We start from the raw sequence: 20,122 nt of genomic DNA, 5'->3' as shown, positions 1-20,122 counted from the left end.
GTTTTTGTTTCCCTCAGAGTCATTACTTTCAATTCTGCTCAAAAGGTATTTAGAGGTTATGTCTATATATTCCTTGTGCTTATAGATCTGCCTTTAGGCATAGAAAGCTGAGGGAGTGTCTTTACTTTAGTCACACAAATCTCACTTATTTGACTTTACTGAGGTATAAAGACATCAGGTAAGTTGGTGGTTACTGGGCTCAGAAGTGGAAGCTCAAGGATAAACGACGGAGCAGGTCTTTGCAGATAGTGGTGGTATTTTGAACACTTGGCCTGTGGTATGTTACTTGCTTTTATGTACCTAGATACCTAAATCCTGGTGAAGCTGTGTTTTTAGATGCCTTCACTCTGTTTTGTTTCTCACTTAAAGTTACGATTCTGAGCTCAGGAAGAGCTTAGGAGAAAGGAGAAATGCATGTCCAGTCCCTGTTCCAATAAAGAAACCACAATTAAAAATTGTAAAATAAAAGCCAGCAGCCAGAAGAGCAACTAGATAGAGGTGGCCCAACTGTTCAAAAAATTAGATTGTAGAGCTTAGTTTTCTCAGGTGTGTTGGGTGCAGAGATTGGGTAGGGTGTCCTGACACAGGTGGGAGCTGTGGGAAATTCAGGCCTGTTTGGATTTCACCCATGTAGCAGGGGGTGATGAAGACAGGCATCCCAAACTGGATGAATTTACAGAGGAGCTGGAGAGGGGCATGATAAGCTGAGAGATGGGAATCCTGTCTCCTCATCCAGTTCCTACTGCTGGATGCAGTGCGTGTTCCTGGTGGTGTGATGGGGAGATGCTGTGCAGCCTTCTCCCAGTTCAAAGCTAAATCTGGCCCTACACATCCCAGGTGGGTCCTTTCTCCAGTAAAGCAGACAAAAGGAGAGACCTTTCCTTGGACCACTTCTGTGTGGACCCTGATGTATTTGGTGTAGTGTGAAACACCCACCCTGGTCTTAAGGCAGGAGCCAGGCACTGAGCTGTTCATCACTCTTAACGCTGACCTGCTTCTAGCCTACCCAGAAACAAGAGTTTCACACAGCTGAGATGCTTTTCCTACTGAGACTGATGGGAGGTGTCCTGAGTAAGGTGGCAGATGGGGAGAGTGCCACTTCTAGAATTCCCCCCCTGGGAGCTGGGGACCGGGTATCCTTTCATAAATCCAGCCTCTGGCCACTGCAGGGTGGACATCGCTTCACCCAGAAGCTTGAAATATATCGCCTCTAATGTGACCTAACAAAATAGTAAACCTACTTTATAGTAGCATATCTTACATATACTGTTACATAAAATGTATTTAAAGGAAATGAAAATTCTGCAGGGCTTGTTTCATATTTTATTAGTTTTACGAGCCGTGTCCCGCTTCCATGCTGAGGCACTCCATTACAGGTCTCTATTCCTCCCTTCTGAAATTCAGTAAGTAATAGGAAGCTGTTAGTTTTTGAAATCTGGGCAGGCCGTGACTGTTTGCTAGAGTTGGCAGAATACAATTTGACCACAAACCTGTAAGGATTAATAAGCTGAAAAAGCACAGGCTTCATGTCTGTCATTTGTGCTTCTTAACAATAAGAGTGCTACTGGGGAAAAAAATCAGTAAATGACAGCAATCATAACTCAGACCTGCTTTGGCTTTATTACTGTAAAAAATGTCGTTTAGGCAACCGATCAATATACTGGGTAGGGTTTTACTGTTCTTTTCAGTAGAAGACACCTGAACTCTTATTAGGTTTTTTTGTAATAATTTCAAAGCGGGCATTACAGTAAATATTTGATTAACTTATGACAAATGTTGCTTTTCATCCTGGGACTGCAGGGTTGTTTAGTTAGTTACCTCCCAGATATATTTCTCCTTCCAGTGTTTTTCTCTTGCCTGCCGAAGACATGTCAAACTGATTTAAAATGTTTTATGCACATTATAATGAAAACCATGTGTCTTATATTAAGGGTGACTGTGCAAAATCTTTCAGCTGAATCATGTTTAGCATGTGATTTCATGCATTTGCATATAGCTGTGAACACGTGCCTGCACAGTTAATTGTTCACCAGCCAGCACCTCTCCTCCTTGCACATGGGAACCAGATTTAGGAGATGTGAAGGGGCCTCTGAAAGCCCTTTGTTAAACTTCTGCCACCAACATGACGGGACGGCTGGGATGTTTTCCCAGTCGCGGATGGAGTTCGCTCCCTTTCTGTGTACTGCTAAGTCATTCCTGCCAAAGATGACATTTTCCAGCTCCTAAAAATACTTCTGACCAGCCTATCCATTTCCCTTCAAACAGACCAAATAGCACTGCCAGGTACATAAAAAAAAATCTCCTGAGGTGACACTGCTTGCTTGCTTATAAAGGATACTTGTCTGTAGGTGGATTTACAAATATATTTTATAAAACTGCCAAATGCAAGTTGTGTCGTGTTATACAACTCTGTGTATTTTCTGAACCTCCAGTCTCAATGTTTCTGTTGAGGTTGGTGTAGCAAAGCAGCATCCTTCTGTCTCTGATCCAAAGAGCCTTTTTGTTTGAACAGGAAGATAAGTTCCCCACACTGTTCCCTTCTGCTCTGTGAGCATATGTTCCCCCGACAAAGGTCATCTCAGGCTGAGAAGAGAAAATTTATGGGAGCCATTTTTAAGGTGTTAGAACAGCTCAAACTGCATATAAAAACATAAAAAATAATTAGGTCAGGCTGATTTCTATATGAAGAATCTCCTTAAGATATATAAAGCAGAGAAAAAAACCCAGCTTGTAGTGCTTTATGTCTGTTCCAACATCTGCTTGTGGCTGCTCTACAAATCCATGAATTAAAAACAATTAAGAAAAACACAAGCCCAGATCATAGTGAGATGCAGAATGTACATGATGGCTCTCAGCCAATAGTTTGTAGTGACTGTGTTTTTAGAGAAGAGCTTGATTGATTGTGGTTTCACAGCATACACAAGTCACGTTCTCTATTCAGTTTGAGATCTGCAGTGTTATAATTTGCATTAATGTAGTTCAGATTACTTCCAAAACTATAGTATTTAGATGAGATCAGAAAACTGCTTAATGAAATAAATTTTAGTTATTTGATAACAACCCTTCTTCCAAAATAAGAAGAGTAAGCAAGCAAGATGAGCAAAAATCAAGATAAATAATTAGTTTGAATCACACAACCAGCAGTCTAAATCAAGGGGATCATTTGTAAAATCAAGTTTAGATCCAAACATGGGGAAGCAGGATCTGTGTTTCAGTTTTTCCTGAAAGTCTTCTGTCTGGTTTTGAGCTGGAAGTTTCCTCACCCAGCAGGTTTGAACACTTTATGGAGAGTCACACTGAAAGTTTTGCTCCGCATCCCCTCTGACTGCATCTTTGCCAGCTGCCCAAGTTACCAGCTGTTACTGGACTGTGCAGTCAGCTGAAATGCGATTAACAGATCCGTCTGATGAGGGAGCACAGGCAAGCCGTCGGGTGGGTGCCCACTGAAGAGTGGGGAGAGATGGCTTCATTGGCCAGCACAGTGGGATAGGAGAGGGGATGCCTGTTGGTACCCGTAGGATTGACCATGCCAGGCATTGCTGTGCCCAGCTTCTTGCCATCGTTCCAGGAGCACAACTCTCAAATCTGAGCTCAATGGCTAAATTGCATGTGAAATCGGGGGTGGGATGGTTAGGTATGAAAATCCAAGATTCACAGCAGAGGGCATGCCAGGCAGGGACACAACTCTGCCAGTCCACAGGAGATGCCAGAGAGGAGCGCCTGTCTCCCAGACTTAGCCATGTACTTGTAGTCCTGAGTGTGCCTACGTGCATGCCTCAGATTCATTCTGAATCTCTGTGCTGGAGATAGACCATCTCTGTGAGTGCAGGCAACCAACACATTCCATTCCTTTGAAATATGGCCAGCGCTAGTGCCACCACCCTGTTTTGTGTGGCAGCAGAGCAGCTGGAGCTTGAGGAAAAGGTCAGAATGCAGTGCCCTCCTTAGACCAAAGGAGTTCAAATCCACACCTCTAATAAGAATTCCTGAACCACTGCGACCTACTGGTCATCCTCAGCTTCCTCCACTGACTCGAGACCTCATGGTAGTGGAGAGTATGAGACATGGGCAGAGGCAGAGCATGTGGGAGCAGCTTGTGTCACCCAAAGACCAGAGCAGTCCCTGCGGAGGAGAGTCCTGTGTCCTGTGCCTTGCTCCCAGCATTATATCTGCATTTACCCGGTTACTGTTTGGTGTGAAATGTAATAGTAAGTCCAAGGTAAGAGTCCCATGTGTGGTAATAGCAAGTCAAATAAGTAATAAGTCAAAGGCCAGGGACTGGAACCAAAACCCACTGTCAGCTATGGGCTTGACACTGTGAATTGAGTGTACTTCCCACTAGGAGACTGTGCCCTTGAAATGGGTCACTTTTAAGGGTGTTAACTGAAGAAAAGCTTGAAATGCTAAAGCAAGACTTCATCACTACTTTGCAGCTTCTTTTTCTTACAGTTGTCAGCGCATGTGAACAGTGTGGTTTTCTTTCCTAGATTGCTTGTGGTATGCAAAAACAATCTTGCAGGAACAACCCCATATTAAACAGAAAAGAAGCAACATCAGTGTTTCCTGGAAGTACTCTGCTTATACTCTTAAAGATTGGAATTAGACATGTAGCTGTGAGTTAAAGGTTTCAAAATAAATGAAACCAAATGTCTTAAAAATACAGGTCCTTTCAGCAGCGGGTATTACAACTGAATTCTCTCTACTTTTTCAGCTGCTTCTGATGGCTTTGCTGGAGCTTTTACACAGCCAGGCCCTATCTCTTCCCCTGGGGTCTCTAAATAAAGCTAACTACAGAGACAGCGTGTCACTTACTGCTCTAGTTGCTGCATGGGGTGGTAAACATGTATGCATATTTTGGTCTCTAAGCCGCATAACAGGATGCTTTTGAAGGCAAGGAAGCTCAGCAAAATTAAGTGCTTTACGTTTTGACGACGAGCTGTCTCTGTCAGCACTGTTATATTTACAGCTCTGTTTCACTGGGTGATTATATGCAAAACCTAGCACGAGGGGTGATACATAAAGAGGTCATGTTTATGGAGTCAGAAGGTAGGTAAGCTCTGTGCTTTATATACTTTTGCACCTATGAAACAATGGTGAATTTGCAAACAGGAAAGGCTTACAAAAAGACTGCATTTTAATAAGCTCATACACATCCTGAGTTTTGGGAATCCAGTTCTGCTGCTTAGCTGTCAATGTTCGTGTCACAGAAATTACTTGAACTTCTTCCTTTTTTCCATATTTTAATCTTACTATTTAGGTAGCAAATGGACTAAAATGGACACAAGAAAATCTGAGCTTTATTCTTATAGAAGGGAAAAGATTAAGTGCTGAAGTGCAAGCAAAATTTTAGTATCAAGGCCAGAAGGCCATACAACAAGGTGTCCAGCCATCTGTAATGGCTAGAAATAGCAGACTGGGATGCCATACTCCAGGTGTCCATGTGGGGTTATCGTGTGGCTCTGTGTAAGAAATTATATACTGTCTCTGTACACATATATACATATGTATATAGACATGGCATTTCTGTGCTTGTGTACTGTCCTGGTAGGCCCAATATACCTAACCTGTTCTACCTGTAAAAGCTGTAAATGCAGTGTATGACATGGTCACTGTACTGGGCATTATCCTTGCACTATGGCTGTGGCAGCGAAGAGAGCAGAGTTCAAGGTGGTGCTTTTCTATACCCAAAATGTGGGTGCGACAGCTGCACTGCATGCGTGGGATAAACATGCAGCAGTGCCGGCTGGAGGCGTACCTGCCCTTGCACAGGCAGCTCTTTCTTCCTCTCCTCAATCCCGCCCCAAAATTTGTACTTGCATCACACACGAAATGGAAAATTTGCCCTTGAGTAACTAGCGGGAGGTTCCCCAGTTGATTGCAGTGCTGCAGCAGGACAGCGTTAGCCCCCTGAGCTGTGCTCCCTGACACACGACCCACAGCGCAGATGAGCACATGCGTCTGCCAGGCCATCGCTGCCCTCTCTGCCTCTGCCTGGGTTGTGCCTGCCCACGCTGCCCGCGCTCCTCGTCACGGGCAGCGCGGCACACAGTCGCGGGGTTGCAGGCTCCCTTCTCCTCCCCTCGGTGTCAGCTGGAGCTAGGTGGCTGTCGCGGTGCCATCAGGGCAGCAAGAAAGCTACCAGGCAGCACAAAGTGCGATGCTGTCTGCAGCGCACTCTTAGCTCGGTGCCATTGCCCATCAAGCAGGGACAGCGCTAGATGCTGCACAATTTCACTCCTTCTCAGATACCTGTTCCAGGCAAGGAGCAATCCTGGAAAGTGTTACAGTACTTTGTTGGCCATCCTTGTGTTCTTCCCATTGCCCAGCACAGTGCACAGCTCCGCTGCTGTGGTGGGGGTGTGCTGCTGCTCGGAGCTGGCTGCAAGGCGGGGAGAGGTCAGAGCAACAGGCTTCCCAGCATCAGATGCCGTACGTGCAGCATGAATGTTCCCATCAGAGCATATTCCCGAGTTAGCTTGCCTGCCGGCAGGCTGCTAGTACTGTGACACTGAGTGGCTGGAGCGTGGAAGAATATGTATGAATGAATTTTGAATGAGACACTGCTGAAGACAGGAGCTCAGCGTGTGGCATCTTTTGCTGGAAGGGGTGGGTAAGGCAGTCCCACCTTCTTAACAAGAAAGTCTCAGATCAGAGCTAACAAGTGTTATGGCCAGTTAGGACAAAATAGTATGTTTTTCAGAAACGCCAACCTCTTTCATAGTTAATGCTGGATCAGTGGGCTGTTCTGGGACTTACATGTGTGAGCTTTTGCAATCACATTGTCACAGCAACAAAAATAATCAACAGGCATCCTTAGGAAGCTGCCAGCCTGGCAAATGGCGATAGGAGAGATGAAGGGCCATGCTCAGCTCCTGCCCGCAGTGATGCTAGACACGGAGTTTCATCTCTTTCTTAAGACATTTGTAAAATGTTCTCGAAGATCCTATAAATAGCCACATGCCTAATTTCAAATGTAAGTAGTCTCCTGTGCTCACCGTTGTCAGAACTGGGGCCAGAAAGGTTAATTTGTGCTTGGCAGACAGTTCCCAGTCTCATATGCAGTTTGGTCTTTCAGAAAGCTCAGCCTTCGAGGTGGTTGCGTCTTCAGGCTCTGCTAGCTCTTCTCGGCAGTGCCTGCCTCGGCAGCCCTTCCCAGCACTGCGCTCCAGGCCAGGCGGGTCAGGGAGAGGTGGTTATTAAGCCTTGCTTCCTTGAAATGCTTTCGATAGCAAGAGCTGATTACGATGTGGTCTACTTAACCAGAGATTAGCCTCGGCTAGGGCTCCTCCTCTCTGTGCTGCACCCAGGACTCGGCTTTGGAAAGCTGCTGGTGTCTTGCAAGGGCAGGAATGTTTTGGGGACCCGAACACCAGAGGTATGGCATCTGCGCAACGTGTTTACCTGTTTGGTTCTTGATTGGAGAAGAAGATTTGGGAGTAGTGTGGTACCGAGATAGTATTCGGAGCGTACTTCGGTCTTGTAGATGGGAATGTTTTGTTTAGCAGGAAAACTCCGTTGCAGCTTGGGACATCATGTCCCACGGTCATTTTGCTTCCTCAAGGAGAGGGTCACTGACATCTGCATCTGTAGACATGATATAAATACACTGTGCAACAAAGCGTCTTTGCTGCGCTCTCTCCCTCCTCCTTGCAAGCTTGCACGCAGTCCTGATCTGGTTACAGCTGTGGTGACTTGGGTCTGATTATCAGGGTGTTGTACTGGGTACGAGTTGGTTAGAGGTGATAAAAGCTGGGTCCCTGGGATACCCTTTTGGAGAGCTAGGCTTTGCATTTGAGCACTTTGAAATGGGGCTGAGGAATATTCTGGGCTGGGCTGAACCAGAGGCACAGAGAAATGGGGGCTCGTCTCAGACCTGGTGAGGTTGGGAAAGTATTGGGTTAAATCCAAACACATCTGATCCTAAGACCAGTTGCCAAGAGCTGCCGAATGGTAAGGATGGTTGCTGGATGTCTCATTCTCTTTACGGCTGTGAAGGCAAGGGTCTGACAAGGCCTTTTCCCAGCCCCAGGTATTCAGGGTGCAAGATGTGCCCATCATCATCAGCTCTGTGATGCATTTGAAAGTTTAGCTGCCGCAGCGGGGATGATGGTAGCTGCAGCTGCATCTCCCCCTCGTGGAAAAGATAGCAAAAGTAGGATGTGTCATAAGTCTGCCGCCACTGGCCAGGGGTGTCTGTGCATGGGGTGGCACCCAGTTCTCAGGTGAGAGATGCTCCCCCTGACGGGCTGTTTCAAGGGTGTTGGGATGTTATTTCCATCCCCTCAGATAAAGTCACCATCCATTATTGCGGCTCTGCAGCATGAGACCTGGATATGGCTTGGGACATTTGCCATTTGAGTAACAGACTGAAAAAACCCCTAATTTCAGGGTGGATTTTTTTCCAGATAAGACTTTCTTAGTACATCTACCTACTGCTGACCTTAGCAAAATGAGAGCAGTTTTCCTTATATATGCCACAGCTCAGAAAAGAAAAGCTGTGATCCATAGGAAGTCAGTAATCAGATAGATGGTTTAGCACCTGAGAAGCACTTGAGAGCCACACGTGATTATTGGATTATTTTAAGGCTATTAGAACTGCCTTACTATGCTTCTGTGCCACATGAAAACCTGCATACGTGCGTACATATATATGCATATACCCTGTTAGCCTGCGCACATTTATGCGTATATACATGTATGTGTACATCATCTCAGAAACTGAAATAGAAGCAGCGTTTCTCCCAGCAAGTATTTTTGTATGGCTTAAAGCAAGAGAAATCTTCAGTTACAGTTGTGTACTCCTAATCACAGTGCTCCTGAAGGAGCCACATGAGCAGCCGTATTCATGGCTGTGAGAAAGCAAACAGGTTGTCACAAGTGTTCCTAGCCAAGGCCTAAAATGGCTTCTGTAGTGTGAGGGTTTTGTGTCCAAGTATTTTTTTTCTGCTCTTGTTGAAGTGCCAGTTCTGAAGAAATGCTGAAAATCTGGAACAAATCCAGCGCTTGTCCTCAGGGATGTTTGAAAATTAATGCAACTTCTAAAATTCACACAGGACAGACAAAGGAAGGATGCTTGTGATTCGTTGTTATTTTGAAAACAGTCTTTGAGTTAAAATTTCCATCATGTTCACTCTTCCCTTTTCCTTTCCAGGGAGTGAAGCCGATTTTAGCTCTTCAAGCAGCACGGGCAGTATTTCAGCACCTGAAGTCCATATGTCTGCTGCGGGAAGCAAAAGATCATCTTTTTCTCGCAAGTAAGCAAAGCAATTTTTCCTGAATATTGCAAGTGTTGCTCGTGCAAAGGTAGACTACTGTGTAAGGTCTTGCAGCTAATACATACAATGCCGATATTGTGAGTTTTGAAACATCCTGGGTTATACTACGCTCTTGCGCAGCACTTTTACACTGATGAGAACTGTGACATGAGAAAGAAAGGAAACTGATGTATTTGAAGCACAAAAATTGCCAATATGCCAGATCAGCTGACTGGTATTTTTTTGTTGTTTGTCCATAACAAGGATGGGAGATACAAGCAGGTAAGGCAGAAAAAGCATCTGCTGGAGCAGAGGAGGAAACAACTGGGTGTATGTGAGTTAAAAGCAGTACTTCTAACCAGTTAACCTTAACCTTTTGGTCTTACCACTTTGTTTTCTCTCTGTAATAGATTGTCAGCTCAGCCTGTACCTTTCCAGATCATGACCTTTTTTTTTTTTTTTTTTTGTAGGAAGTAGGCAATATTGCCCAACCTTTATATAACTAAACTGATGTGCAAATAAATTATAGTCATCTATCTAAATGAACCTTTCATGGAAGATTTCTCTAAGTTTTCTCCCTGTCATGTGTGAAGTGTAAATCCGGACAGCTTGTGAATACGGGGGTGTTTCGATAGAGCAGCGCCTGCCCACACAATCCCTGCTGGTTACGGTTCTTGCAGTAGGAGGCAAGAGTTCAGATTGACAGGGCTGGATTCCTGCCCTTTGTGGAAGAGCTGGCAGGCAGGCTGGGACCCACAGCGGGACACCCGTATGCTGAAATCACACAGACGTCTCCAAGGTCACAGTGTGCCCCAGCGCACAGAGATGGGCAGAATGATGCTTAATGAGCAGTTTCCTATCTGTGTCGTGAGACTGGTAGAAAAATAAACATTACTTAAGCACTCTGTAGGTTAAGTCTAACCAGTAAAGGTACTGGCTGTGGGCAAAAACAGTACTAAGCATAATATGAAGCGCTAAAATCACCTTACTTTCAGTAAGATTATGTTTCATTTCATATATTATTGTGTATTTAAATAGAACTTTTAATTAGAGTATACTGACATACTTAATTGGACAGAAGTCGTCTATAATAGTGCATTGCTGTGTTATGCACAGTCTATGCAAGTCCTGCCTCACACCAGAGTTGATGCTGCACTGTAGAAAGTGGAAAGAGATGTCTCCTTTGCAATATGTTCTTTTTTAACTGTTTGACTTAACTCACTATGAAACATTTCAATGTTGTCACAAACCACAGTCCTGCACTTCATTGTAAAACAATTATAAAATCACCCAAACCACAGCAGTGTGATGAAGGTTTGCAGCAGCCACTCAACCATCTGTTCCTTATAAACTGTTCCATTTTCAGAGAAGGGAGGAAACTAAGACAATTTTAAGAAGAGATTTTGCTTCATAATTCTGTGGTATTTAAATTTTTATGTTCAAGCTTTCTCTTTTGCTGGCTGGATTTGCCTTTTTCTGTATTTTTTGAACCCTGCCCTTTCATTATAGTTTAGAAGAATAATTTCCATGGGAGGATGAAGGTAGCAGCGTGGTAGTGCAGGAAGGCAAACCAAGTGAGCAAGCAAGGAATGCACCTCGAGAAGCTGACCTCAGAGCTCCCCAGCTTTGGCAGCTGTTGGGCAGTGCAGATATCGGTTGCTTTCAAGCACACACAGTTGACAGATTATTTAATAAAGAGTGGGAATAGAAAGGTTGATATGTATGAGGGAAGCTGGAAGGAAGAAAGAAAAAGCCATGCTTTCCTTTGTCTATTTTAATACCATTTCAGCCTACTCTCAGTGGGGTTCAAACTATATCTAAGCAAATGAATAGCTGACAATGACAGCTGAAGCACCCTGTATGCCAAAGGCAGAAAAGAACAGTGGCTCTAACAAAATCTGTCTTCACTGCATGCTGTGATCCCTCGGGCTGCTTGCTGAGGAGCATGAAAGTGGTCTTACAGCAAACCTCCAGGGCTGGGCATCTCTCCGCAGGCCTGGCCGGGGAAAGTCGAAACATGGTTCTTCTGGCACTAGTCCAGGCTGCAATCCTCTCATTACTTAATGGAGTCAGAAGTTCAGGGAACATGGGTGATCTGAGGGAGTCACTGGGAACTGTGCTGTCCACAGAGAAATGTGAAACAGCCAGGGTTTCCCTAGATCACATAATTCAGACTGAGAGCCCCACAGGCAGTGAAAGAATGTGCAGTGGCTGATGACTTCAGGACTTACTTTCTTCCCAGCTACTCACTGTATCTATCTGGTTTAGTGTTTAGACAACTTTGTGTGTAAAATAAGACACATAATGGGTTGCATGATGAGGACAATCCAATATGCTTTAACCATTTTGATTCCCCTCCAGTCGTGGCCCTTATGGTCGGAATAATGGATCCTTATCCTACAAGTCTGGAGGCAGCCCACCAGCTTCCCGTGAAAAGGACCCTTTGTCAACACTGTGCAAAAACCAGCTGAGTCCTGCCAACATCCATCAGGGTTACAGGGCTTCTTCGGCCAGCAGCAGCAACTCAGGCTCATACAAAGGAAGCGACAGCAGCCCGGTGATGAGGCAAGTTTTTATTTCAGGATCCCAGTGTTCAGCGCACTGACTTCTCTGCACTGTAACGTGGGGTCAGCTGAGTTGCCAAGAAGGTCACCTTGCTCCTCAGCATAGGTGTGACTCCTCACATTGGTGGCTCGACAGTCAACAGGGTGCTCCATCCCATGTAAAAGCTTGATTGTTTCAGCACTGTAAGATTCAAGGTAACTTTTAGTCAAAGCCCTTTGCAGTTAGTTTTTGCTCCAAGGCAGGCTCCTTCATGTGGTTTCATGCCATCAGTTTTTGTGGGGATTTACTGGTTCTTTCATCTAAGGGTCCTTTCACTTTGGAGAGGGTTGGGTGGGGTAATACAGAAAACATTATACACTCAGGTGAAAATTCACCCTGCCCAGCCTTAGGCAACTCCCTAAGGAGTGCAGTTTCCTGTACAGGAAGGAAACGGACACCTGCCAGAGCATGCAACTCATATTGCAGAGAAGAAATTGCCACCACACTGCCGCTCTTTCTCTCTCTCTTTCAGGCAATTCCACAACCAAGCATGTCAGATACACACCTAAAGCTAGATAGGATGAATCTAGGTTTCAGTGTGCTCAGCTTCATGACTCATGTGAGGCTGGACTCAGTTGGTACAGCCTCACCTGGCCATGTGTGCAGCTGGGTGCCCTTGCCACTGGCCTAGCTGCCTGCTCGTGGGCATGCCACCCATTTCGGGTGAGGGGATGGCTAGGTATTTTAAAGTTAAATGTCTCATTTGATGTAATGGCACTGAAATTAAGTACAGTAAATAGTAAATTTTGCACTATAGCCACAAATTAGCTGTTTCCTCAAGTACTTTGATTTGCCAGAGAAAGTCACTGTGTGGACACTGAGAAGCCCCAAATGAGTCAAGCTTTGTATCAGTCAATGGGATTTTTTCCTTTTTGCCAGGACTGAAGAACTGCAGGACTGATGTTATGTGATGGTTTGTGTTTTTTCTTTTCAGGCGATCAGGGAGATACAATTCTTGTGGTGACAATCACAGCACTAAGCCGCAAAATCCAGAGCAGTATTTGACTCCTCTGCAGCAGAAGGAAGTTACAGTACGGCATTTGAAAACAAAGCTGAAGGAATCTGAGAGCAAACTTAAAGAAAGGTATCTTTGACTTCAGAAATCAAAGTTAGAAGGGTTTATTCAGGAACATTTACAGGTGGGAATCCTAGATGTGTTTATTAATTTCTTGATGACATAAATTGTTGATTAAGAAATTTGAAATATGATCAGTCACATTAGGTTGTCCTCGGGTATTTCAGGTTTCATAGCATGCTCAGTGAATATGTACCATGCAGTTTAGTTATGAATAGGCTGTCTCTTTTCCCTTTTTTGAACTTTCCTAATAGAATATTTTTAAAGGATAATTTTTTACCAGTCTGATTTAGCATTGAGACCTTTTATACATAACTCTTTCTACCTGCCAGCATGTATTACCTTAGTCTTCTGTTCTACCTCACTCAGTGAAATATGACTGCAAATGTCCCCCTTCTCCCATAATGAAAGAAAGGCTCTTACACAAACCAGTGTGCCTGCTTGTGTTTTTGTCACTTAGATATTGAACTTTTCACAATAGCCCTTTGTACGAACGCTGAGCAAAGAAGTGACAATGTGCATTACACAGCAACAGATGTTGTTTCTTTCACTAAAACCTCCCTGAGAGCTGGCTGTCCAGCACACACACAAGCCAAGCGGGCACAAAGGCCATTTGAATGGAGCCCCAAGGCAGAGAGTTCCGGGGACCCCTTGGTCCAGCTCAGGATAGCCCAGTCTCTGCACCTGTGAAGGCTGGATCTCACGTAGGGGCCACCTCTCCCACTTGCTTGCAACTCAAGGCAGCAGCCTCTGGCTCCTCACTGGACAAAGCAAGCCAGGTGCCTGCAGCCCCGAGCTGTCCTGCTGCTTGAGGCCAGAGTCAGCTCTGCCTGTATGTGACGAGCTGCTGGAAGGAATGGGGGACACATCCAGGCAGCTGTTTCTCATTTCCCACAGGGCGAGGCAGTAGGTGAGATGTTAGGCACTCTGCTGGTTGGACCTAACCTAGAGGTGACCACTTGCATCTCAGAATGTCCGGAATCATGGCATAGCCCACAAGGCTGCTGGCTGTGTGGCAAGGCCGGTGACTCCAGTTAGCACTCAGCTGGTGTGTCTTGGCAGCCAGCTTACGTCTCTGCGAGCTCTCTCAGAGGTAGCAGCAAATGGTGCATGGAGGAATTTGCTTCCTCCTTGGAGCATCTCTGCAGCATAGCCATCCCAGTGCAGTGGAGCCTCACATTGACTCTTTTAACTGACCAGTCAGCAGAATTGTTATAACATTTTTATTTTGCTACAGGGAAGCAGAAATAGAAGAGCTCAAAGCTCAGCTGGGACGGATGAGGGAAGACTGGATTGAAGAAGAGTGTAATCGTGTAGAGGCAGAGCTGGCCTTAAAGGAAGCAAGAAGCAAAATTAAACAACTCAAGCAGGTTATGGAAACCATGAAAAACAGCTTGGCTGAGAAAGACAAAAAAATTCAGAAATACTTCATAGACATAAACATTCAAAACAAGAAACTGGAATCTTTGCTGCAGAGCATGGAGATGTCTCAGAACAGCTCTACAAGGGATGATCAGTGCCTGGAGTACCCATGTGACTTGGAGGAGAAGCCGTTAGCATTGTCTGCCATGATGCCAGACAGCCTCATCACAGAGGACCAAGCTCTAGAGGAGGTGGCAGATAGTGGGCTGCTTCTTAATGAGGACACAGCTAATGGGACTGGTTCATCTGAAGAGAGCTTGACCACCACAACCTCTGAGTTGAGTGATCCAGCTCCCTCTAGTTCTGGTGTAAGTAGAGAGATGCTTGAAAATGTTCTGGATGAAAAACTATCTTCTTCTGAGGAGGAGGAGAAAAGAAGCAACGTAATGGTGGAACAGGCCATCCAGACTGACGTGGTGCCGTATAGCCTAGATGTGGAGCAGCTCATTCAAAACATCTTCAGAGCTCAAGATACCTGTCCTCTAACCCCACCTTCTTCACTGAAGGAATTGGGTGAATTTTCTCTTGGAAGCTTCAGTGATTCTGGTATCATAGTGGACTTAACGCCAAGTGATCCAAACTCTGCCATTCTTTTGTCTCCTATGGAGTCCCCATGCAGGAAGCTGGAGCATGGAGTTAAGGAAAGCCATTTCATGAAAGAACTTGATTTTACAGAACCTTATGATGATGAAGCCTTTGGGTATGTCAATACTTTCTCTCAGACAGGAATAAAGAGGAGATACTGGAGCAGCAGTCTCCTCAGAGATGTTCTGGCTGTAGCAGCCCCTGTTGTACCAACTATCATGTGGGCTTTCAGTACCCAGAGAGGAGGAACAGATCCCATTTACAATATTGGAGCATTGCTTCGTGGTTGCTGCCTGGTGGCCCTGCACTCTTTACGCCGCACACCCTTCAATATCAAAACCTAAAGTCCACTCTGTCCCTGGGCACCAGCTGGCTGAGGCAGAGAGAACGACAGATGAGACAGATCATAAAAAGTTTTTGTATATTCTGGCAGAGTCCATTGTTTTGCTTTTGACTATTTGATTTGCACTATAAATTAGTTTGAAAACATGTTCCTTGTTTCAAAATTAAAAAGATGAATCCTGTAGTTCCACAAGATGTTTTTAACTGGTGTTTTAGCAGTAGCACTGCCTATAGAAATAGTCCTCCTGCTCCCAGGCACTGTGTCCCTCCCCTGTGCTGGTGTCTTTCTGGTGCCAGAGCAGCTGCACAGCGAACGTGACCAGGGAAATCAAGAAGAATTACAGCTAGCACGCGTTTGTGTTTGTTTGCTGAGTTAGCATTAAGCTCAGTTTCCCTGGCTGGTTCACTGAGCAAATGTACGAGCGCTTTGCACTGGTTCAAGGGTAGTGTGTGATGCACACAGGAGCAAATGGCCAGAGAAAGGTGGCGTATTTCTTCAGGCAGCACCAACCTAAAACATTTGTGAAACTACAGTGTTAAGTAGGTGACATGGAGACTTGTTCCCACGTGTACTCCAGAAAGCATGCTAGAGCTTTCCGTTTGTTGTCTGAAGTGTCAATTCAATTTATAGGTAAACCCCATACTCCCCAGGCAGCTTCCAGCACATCGTTCGTGCCTGTCTTGTATAGTGCTCTTCTCAATTGTACAATTGCTCGAGCATTTCACTGGTCTTGTGCATATACGGGGACTGTAACCAAAAATGTACGTTGTTGGGAGTCTTGAAACATGTTACAATGATAAGTATAGGCGTGGATACACTTTGAATATTAACGTTGTTCTAAAGTCTTAATGTATTGGAACCTGATAGTCATCCGAGCCCTTTGAAATACTATGTATAAATGTACTGTGTTTTAACTTATTGTTTATTTAACTGCTTTATTGTAAATTACCTTTATAACCACAAGTTCAGTAAAGCATGTTAGAAATGTTAAACATGTGAGTGTTTTATTGTAGCAAAGCTATTAAAAATACCCCGTCTCAGCTGAGCTGCCAGGCCCAGGCTGAGCGGGAGGAAGGACTGTCTCAGGGCATAAGGAACCACAGGACCCGGAGAACAGAGTTAGACTGAGAAAAACCTAAGTACAGCTCCAAGCGTAAGGGCTCAGCCTGATAAAAAGGCTCCAGTCAGTCTGCGGACACACACGCCACCCGCTCTGCTGCACCCACGCTGCATTAACAGATGCAAGTAACCTAATTGTTAACCCAATGTAATCTTATAGAAGCTTGTAACTTCTCATTTCTGCAATGACAGGAGCGTATCAGTCTTCCTGGCATTTAACAGAAGTCCAGAAGGCCGTGTTTAACCCAGCTGAGAGTCATGCCGTCTCGGCGTGCACACTGAGATGCCACTGGGACCAAATTCTCCACATCCAAAACTTGAGAGCTGTGCATAGATCAGAGGAGGGCAACACTACCCAACAGATGGAACAGTGGGCTTTGTCTGGCTCCACCCAACCTTTCAACATCTCTGGCCATTCAAACCTCACTGGTCTCCTGTCTTCCCCTCCAGCAAAGCAAATACAGTATTTCCTTGTGCAACTCAGAGCAGAAGAGGTCTAGTGAAGCCAGACAATGCCACGCATTGCTCTGCAGCTGTTGGAAAGAAAGGCGTGTGCAGGGAGCATTTGCAACGCTCAAGAGGGGGATACGCTCTGCTGACAGGCGACCCAGAGACCTTCCATGTCCCTGTGATGGCTGCGTTCTGAATTACTTGTGTTTGCAACAAAGATTCAGGAGGGTTCGTTAAGTGTTATGTTAAGAAGAGAAATCTGACGGACAAGTTGATGTAACACAGTCCCCAAGAGGTCACAGAGAGAGCCACAGGAGCATCTTGCTTTCTCTGCCGTTAACGTCCTTTTCCATGCTCTCCTGCCGCCTTGGGTTCCTGCAGGCCAGCCGGCTTGCCTTATGACACTACTGCAACACGTATTGCCCAACGGTCCCTTTCAAAAGCTTTTTATTTTAATTACATGGACACAAGGACCAAAATTATTATTTTGGGAGGGGTGCTAATCTAAATTTTACACAACTGTGGAATTTCATCATTCCTAGATCTCTCCTCTTGGGACTGGTACATGTTATAGAATATGCCTTATTCCTGCTTCAGAGCACGTCTGTCCAAGGCCAAGAGAGCAATATTTTATACCCACTGTTACCAACTTTATTACGATTTTGGCTTTCTTTTTTATACTCGCTGTTGTTCAAGTGATCTTCACTTCGGTGGTGAAACAGAGCATAATTTAGAGGAAAAAGTGATCCTCGCTTTTTTTAGGAGAGCCATTCATCTGTGACTACATGGGTTTCTTTTGCAGGAGGCAGGCAACAAAGCGGCACAAACCTACACTTATGTTTAAAATTTCAATAGGCTGAATTTCAAACCATGGTTCGGGCAGGCTCCTCTTAGCAGCAGTGTTTTTAAACACAGTTTAAGCCATAATGTGCTAACACCAGAATAACAGCATAGGTGTTTCCTGCTTTTAAAAAATCTTTCTGTCCACTCGGCTTTCATAAGGCATTTAACTGTGCTCAGTGAGAGGTGACAGCGTTCCCACCTCATTCCCTATAAAAGGCCTTACTCTGATCTCTACCCAAAATTCAGCTTGCTTTCAAGCCTCCATTTTTCCTCTTTGTGCTGGTTTCAGCTGGGATAGAGTTAATTTCCTTCACAGCAGCTAGTACGGGGCTATGGTTTGGATTTGTGCTGGAAACAGTGTTGATAATGCGGAGATGTGTTTGTTCCTGCTGAGCAGGGCTTACACAGAGCCAAGGGCTTTTCTGTATTTCAAACACACCCCCCAGCGAGTGGGCTGGGGGGGCACAAGAAGCTGGGAGGGGACACAGCCAGGACAGCTGACCCCAACTGACCCAAGGGCTATCCCACACCATATGATGTCACGGTCAGCATATAAAGCTGGGGGAAGAAGGAGGAACGGGGGAATGTTTGGAGTGATGGCGTTTTTCTTCCCAAGTAACCGTTACGCGTGATGGAGCCCTGCTGTCCTGGAGATGGCTGAGCACCTGCCTGCCCATGGGAAGGGGTGAATGAATTCCTTGTTTTGCTTTGCTTGAGTGTGAGGCTTTTGCTTTACCTGTTAAACTGTCTTTATGTCAACCCACACGCTCTCGCACTTTTACCCATCTGGATTCTCTCCCCCATCCCACCGGAGGGAGTGAGCGAGCGGCTGTGTGGGGCTGAGCTGCCAGCTGGGGTTAAACTTCAAGAGTCCTCCATACTGGAAAGGTGTCAACAGCTCAAGGTGCCCTTTTTAAGAGGAGGCCTGAAGTGCCACGATAAATGTTCCAGTCCCAGGCTTTGAGTGACTGGCCTTCATTCCCCAATCCACAGAGCTGGCTGACATACCAGCTTAATTTTCTTCCCTCTAATATTTGGCATTAGTCTTAGTCACGTCTCATCTGGATCCTGCTGGTGCTGTACCAAGTAGCTAGGGGAGGACCATCAGCTTCCAAACACTTAATAAAAACTCCTATCCTTTTTTCAGAGTTTAGAAAATGTCCATATCCATACTGCACTGGGAAGTCTTGTCTTGAAGGGTGCAGGTGGGAAGGATGTGCAGCTCACAGGCTGTGGGTGAAATAGCAGGTCTGCTTGAATTCAGGCTTACAGGATAGCATAGGAACCAAGCCAGCTCCTTCCTGGGCTGAAGCAAAGCCTGTTGATAATCCTTTAAGCATTTTCCTTTCTAATCCAGGGACAAAAAAGCCCTCCTTTAATATTCAGCTTAGAGGTACCCTACATGCCCCCAAGGTGCTAAAAATGTTGAGGCACAGGCGCTGCCCACCTCCCCACCAGATCTGCCTGCACCCTTACTTATGTCCACCCTCTCACAAGGCTGTTCGCGACTCCTGATTACTCACTCATTTCTTCTTCCTTTCCCCCCAAATCCACTGCCTCTCCTAAATCCCAACCTCTAGAAACAGTCAAGGAAAGAAGGGTTTTTCAGTCCTCCTGGCAGGTCAGTCCTCCACAGTCGAGAATAACAGTGAAGGCAATCACCAGCTTTCAGTAAAGAGGGAAAGAAAAAAGGACATGGCCAACAGGCCACATATGGAGAGGGAAGAGGAGGAGCCTACGGCAGCAGGAGGGAAAGCAGCAAACCCAGTGGGGGTACAAGGTACTTCAAGGAACTCAAACTGATTGACAGAGCAGCAGCTAAACAAAAGGTTTAGAGAAAATGTTTTCACATTTGTTGAGGATAAAAATCGAGATACAGGAAGGAGAAAAGATATAGCAGAGGAAAAAGACAAAACGGATACCAACACGTGGGCTTTCAACATACAAGACGCAACATCCAAGAGCACTGTACCCTTACTGGTAGTATCTCAGCTCATTGTAGAGGAGATGGGAGTAGTTCCCAGAGCAGCTGTGCCCACGTACAGGCAGGCAGATGGAGGGAAGAACAGCAAAACGGCATGAGCCCACAGCAGGACAGGGAAAAGTGCTGCAGGAGGGCTGACATGCAAGAAGGTAGCAGCACCTCATGGTTTTTAAAATGGCTGAAGGCTCAAAAAACAATTGCACTCTTATGATGTGTTCAGGGGCTTCGTTTCTATTTATTAACTAGCCCGTTTTGTCATTTTTAATAAATATTTATTTGCATCTATTTTACATTGTCTCAGAAATAGCAATAGTAAGCACTGAACTAATTTCTTTAAAAGATGAGACAGCTTCCAACAGGTTCTACCTTAAGTGGGCAACAGATATTAGGTTTCCCTGACCTGTGTCAGCAACAGCGGAAGAATTACGATTTGGACCCCCTTG

General features: G+C 45.3%; 1 protein-coding gene across 3 annotated transcripts in view; it reads left to right on the top strand.

Annotated features, from left to right (window-relative positions):
* SYBU (syntabulin) overlaps positions 1-16,275 on the top strand; it is a 42,788-nt gene extending 26,513 nt beyond the window's left edge. For all 3 annotated transcript variants that reach the window (XM_075085632.1, XM_075085630.1, XM_075085631.1), the window contains 4 exons: positions 9,152-9,254; positions 11,616-11,819; positions 12,793-12,942; positions 14,171-16,275. In XM_075085632.1, coding sequence (XP_074941733.1) covers positions 9,152-9,254; positions 11,616-11,819; positions 12,793-12,942; positions 14,171-15,284 — 1,571 coding nt within the window. In that variant the 3' untranslated portion in view covers positions 15,285-16,275. The remainder of the gene's footprint in view (positions 1-9,151; positions 9,255-11,615; positions 11,820-12,792; positions 12,943-14,170) is intronic.
* The last annotated feature ends 3,847 nt before the right edge of the window (positions 16,276-20,122 follow it).

The sequence above is a fragment of the Phalacrocorax aristotelis genome, chromosome 2 (assembly GCF_949628215.1).
Source record: "Phalacrocorax aristotelis chromosome 2, bGulAri2.1, whole genome shotgun sequence".
NCBI lineage: Eukaryota > Metazoa > Chordata > Aves > Suliformes > Phalacrocoracidae > Phalacrocorax > Phalacrocorax aristotelis.
Note: the sequence above shows the minus strand (reverse complement) of the source record. Positions and strands in the feature narration are given on the sequence as shown.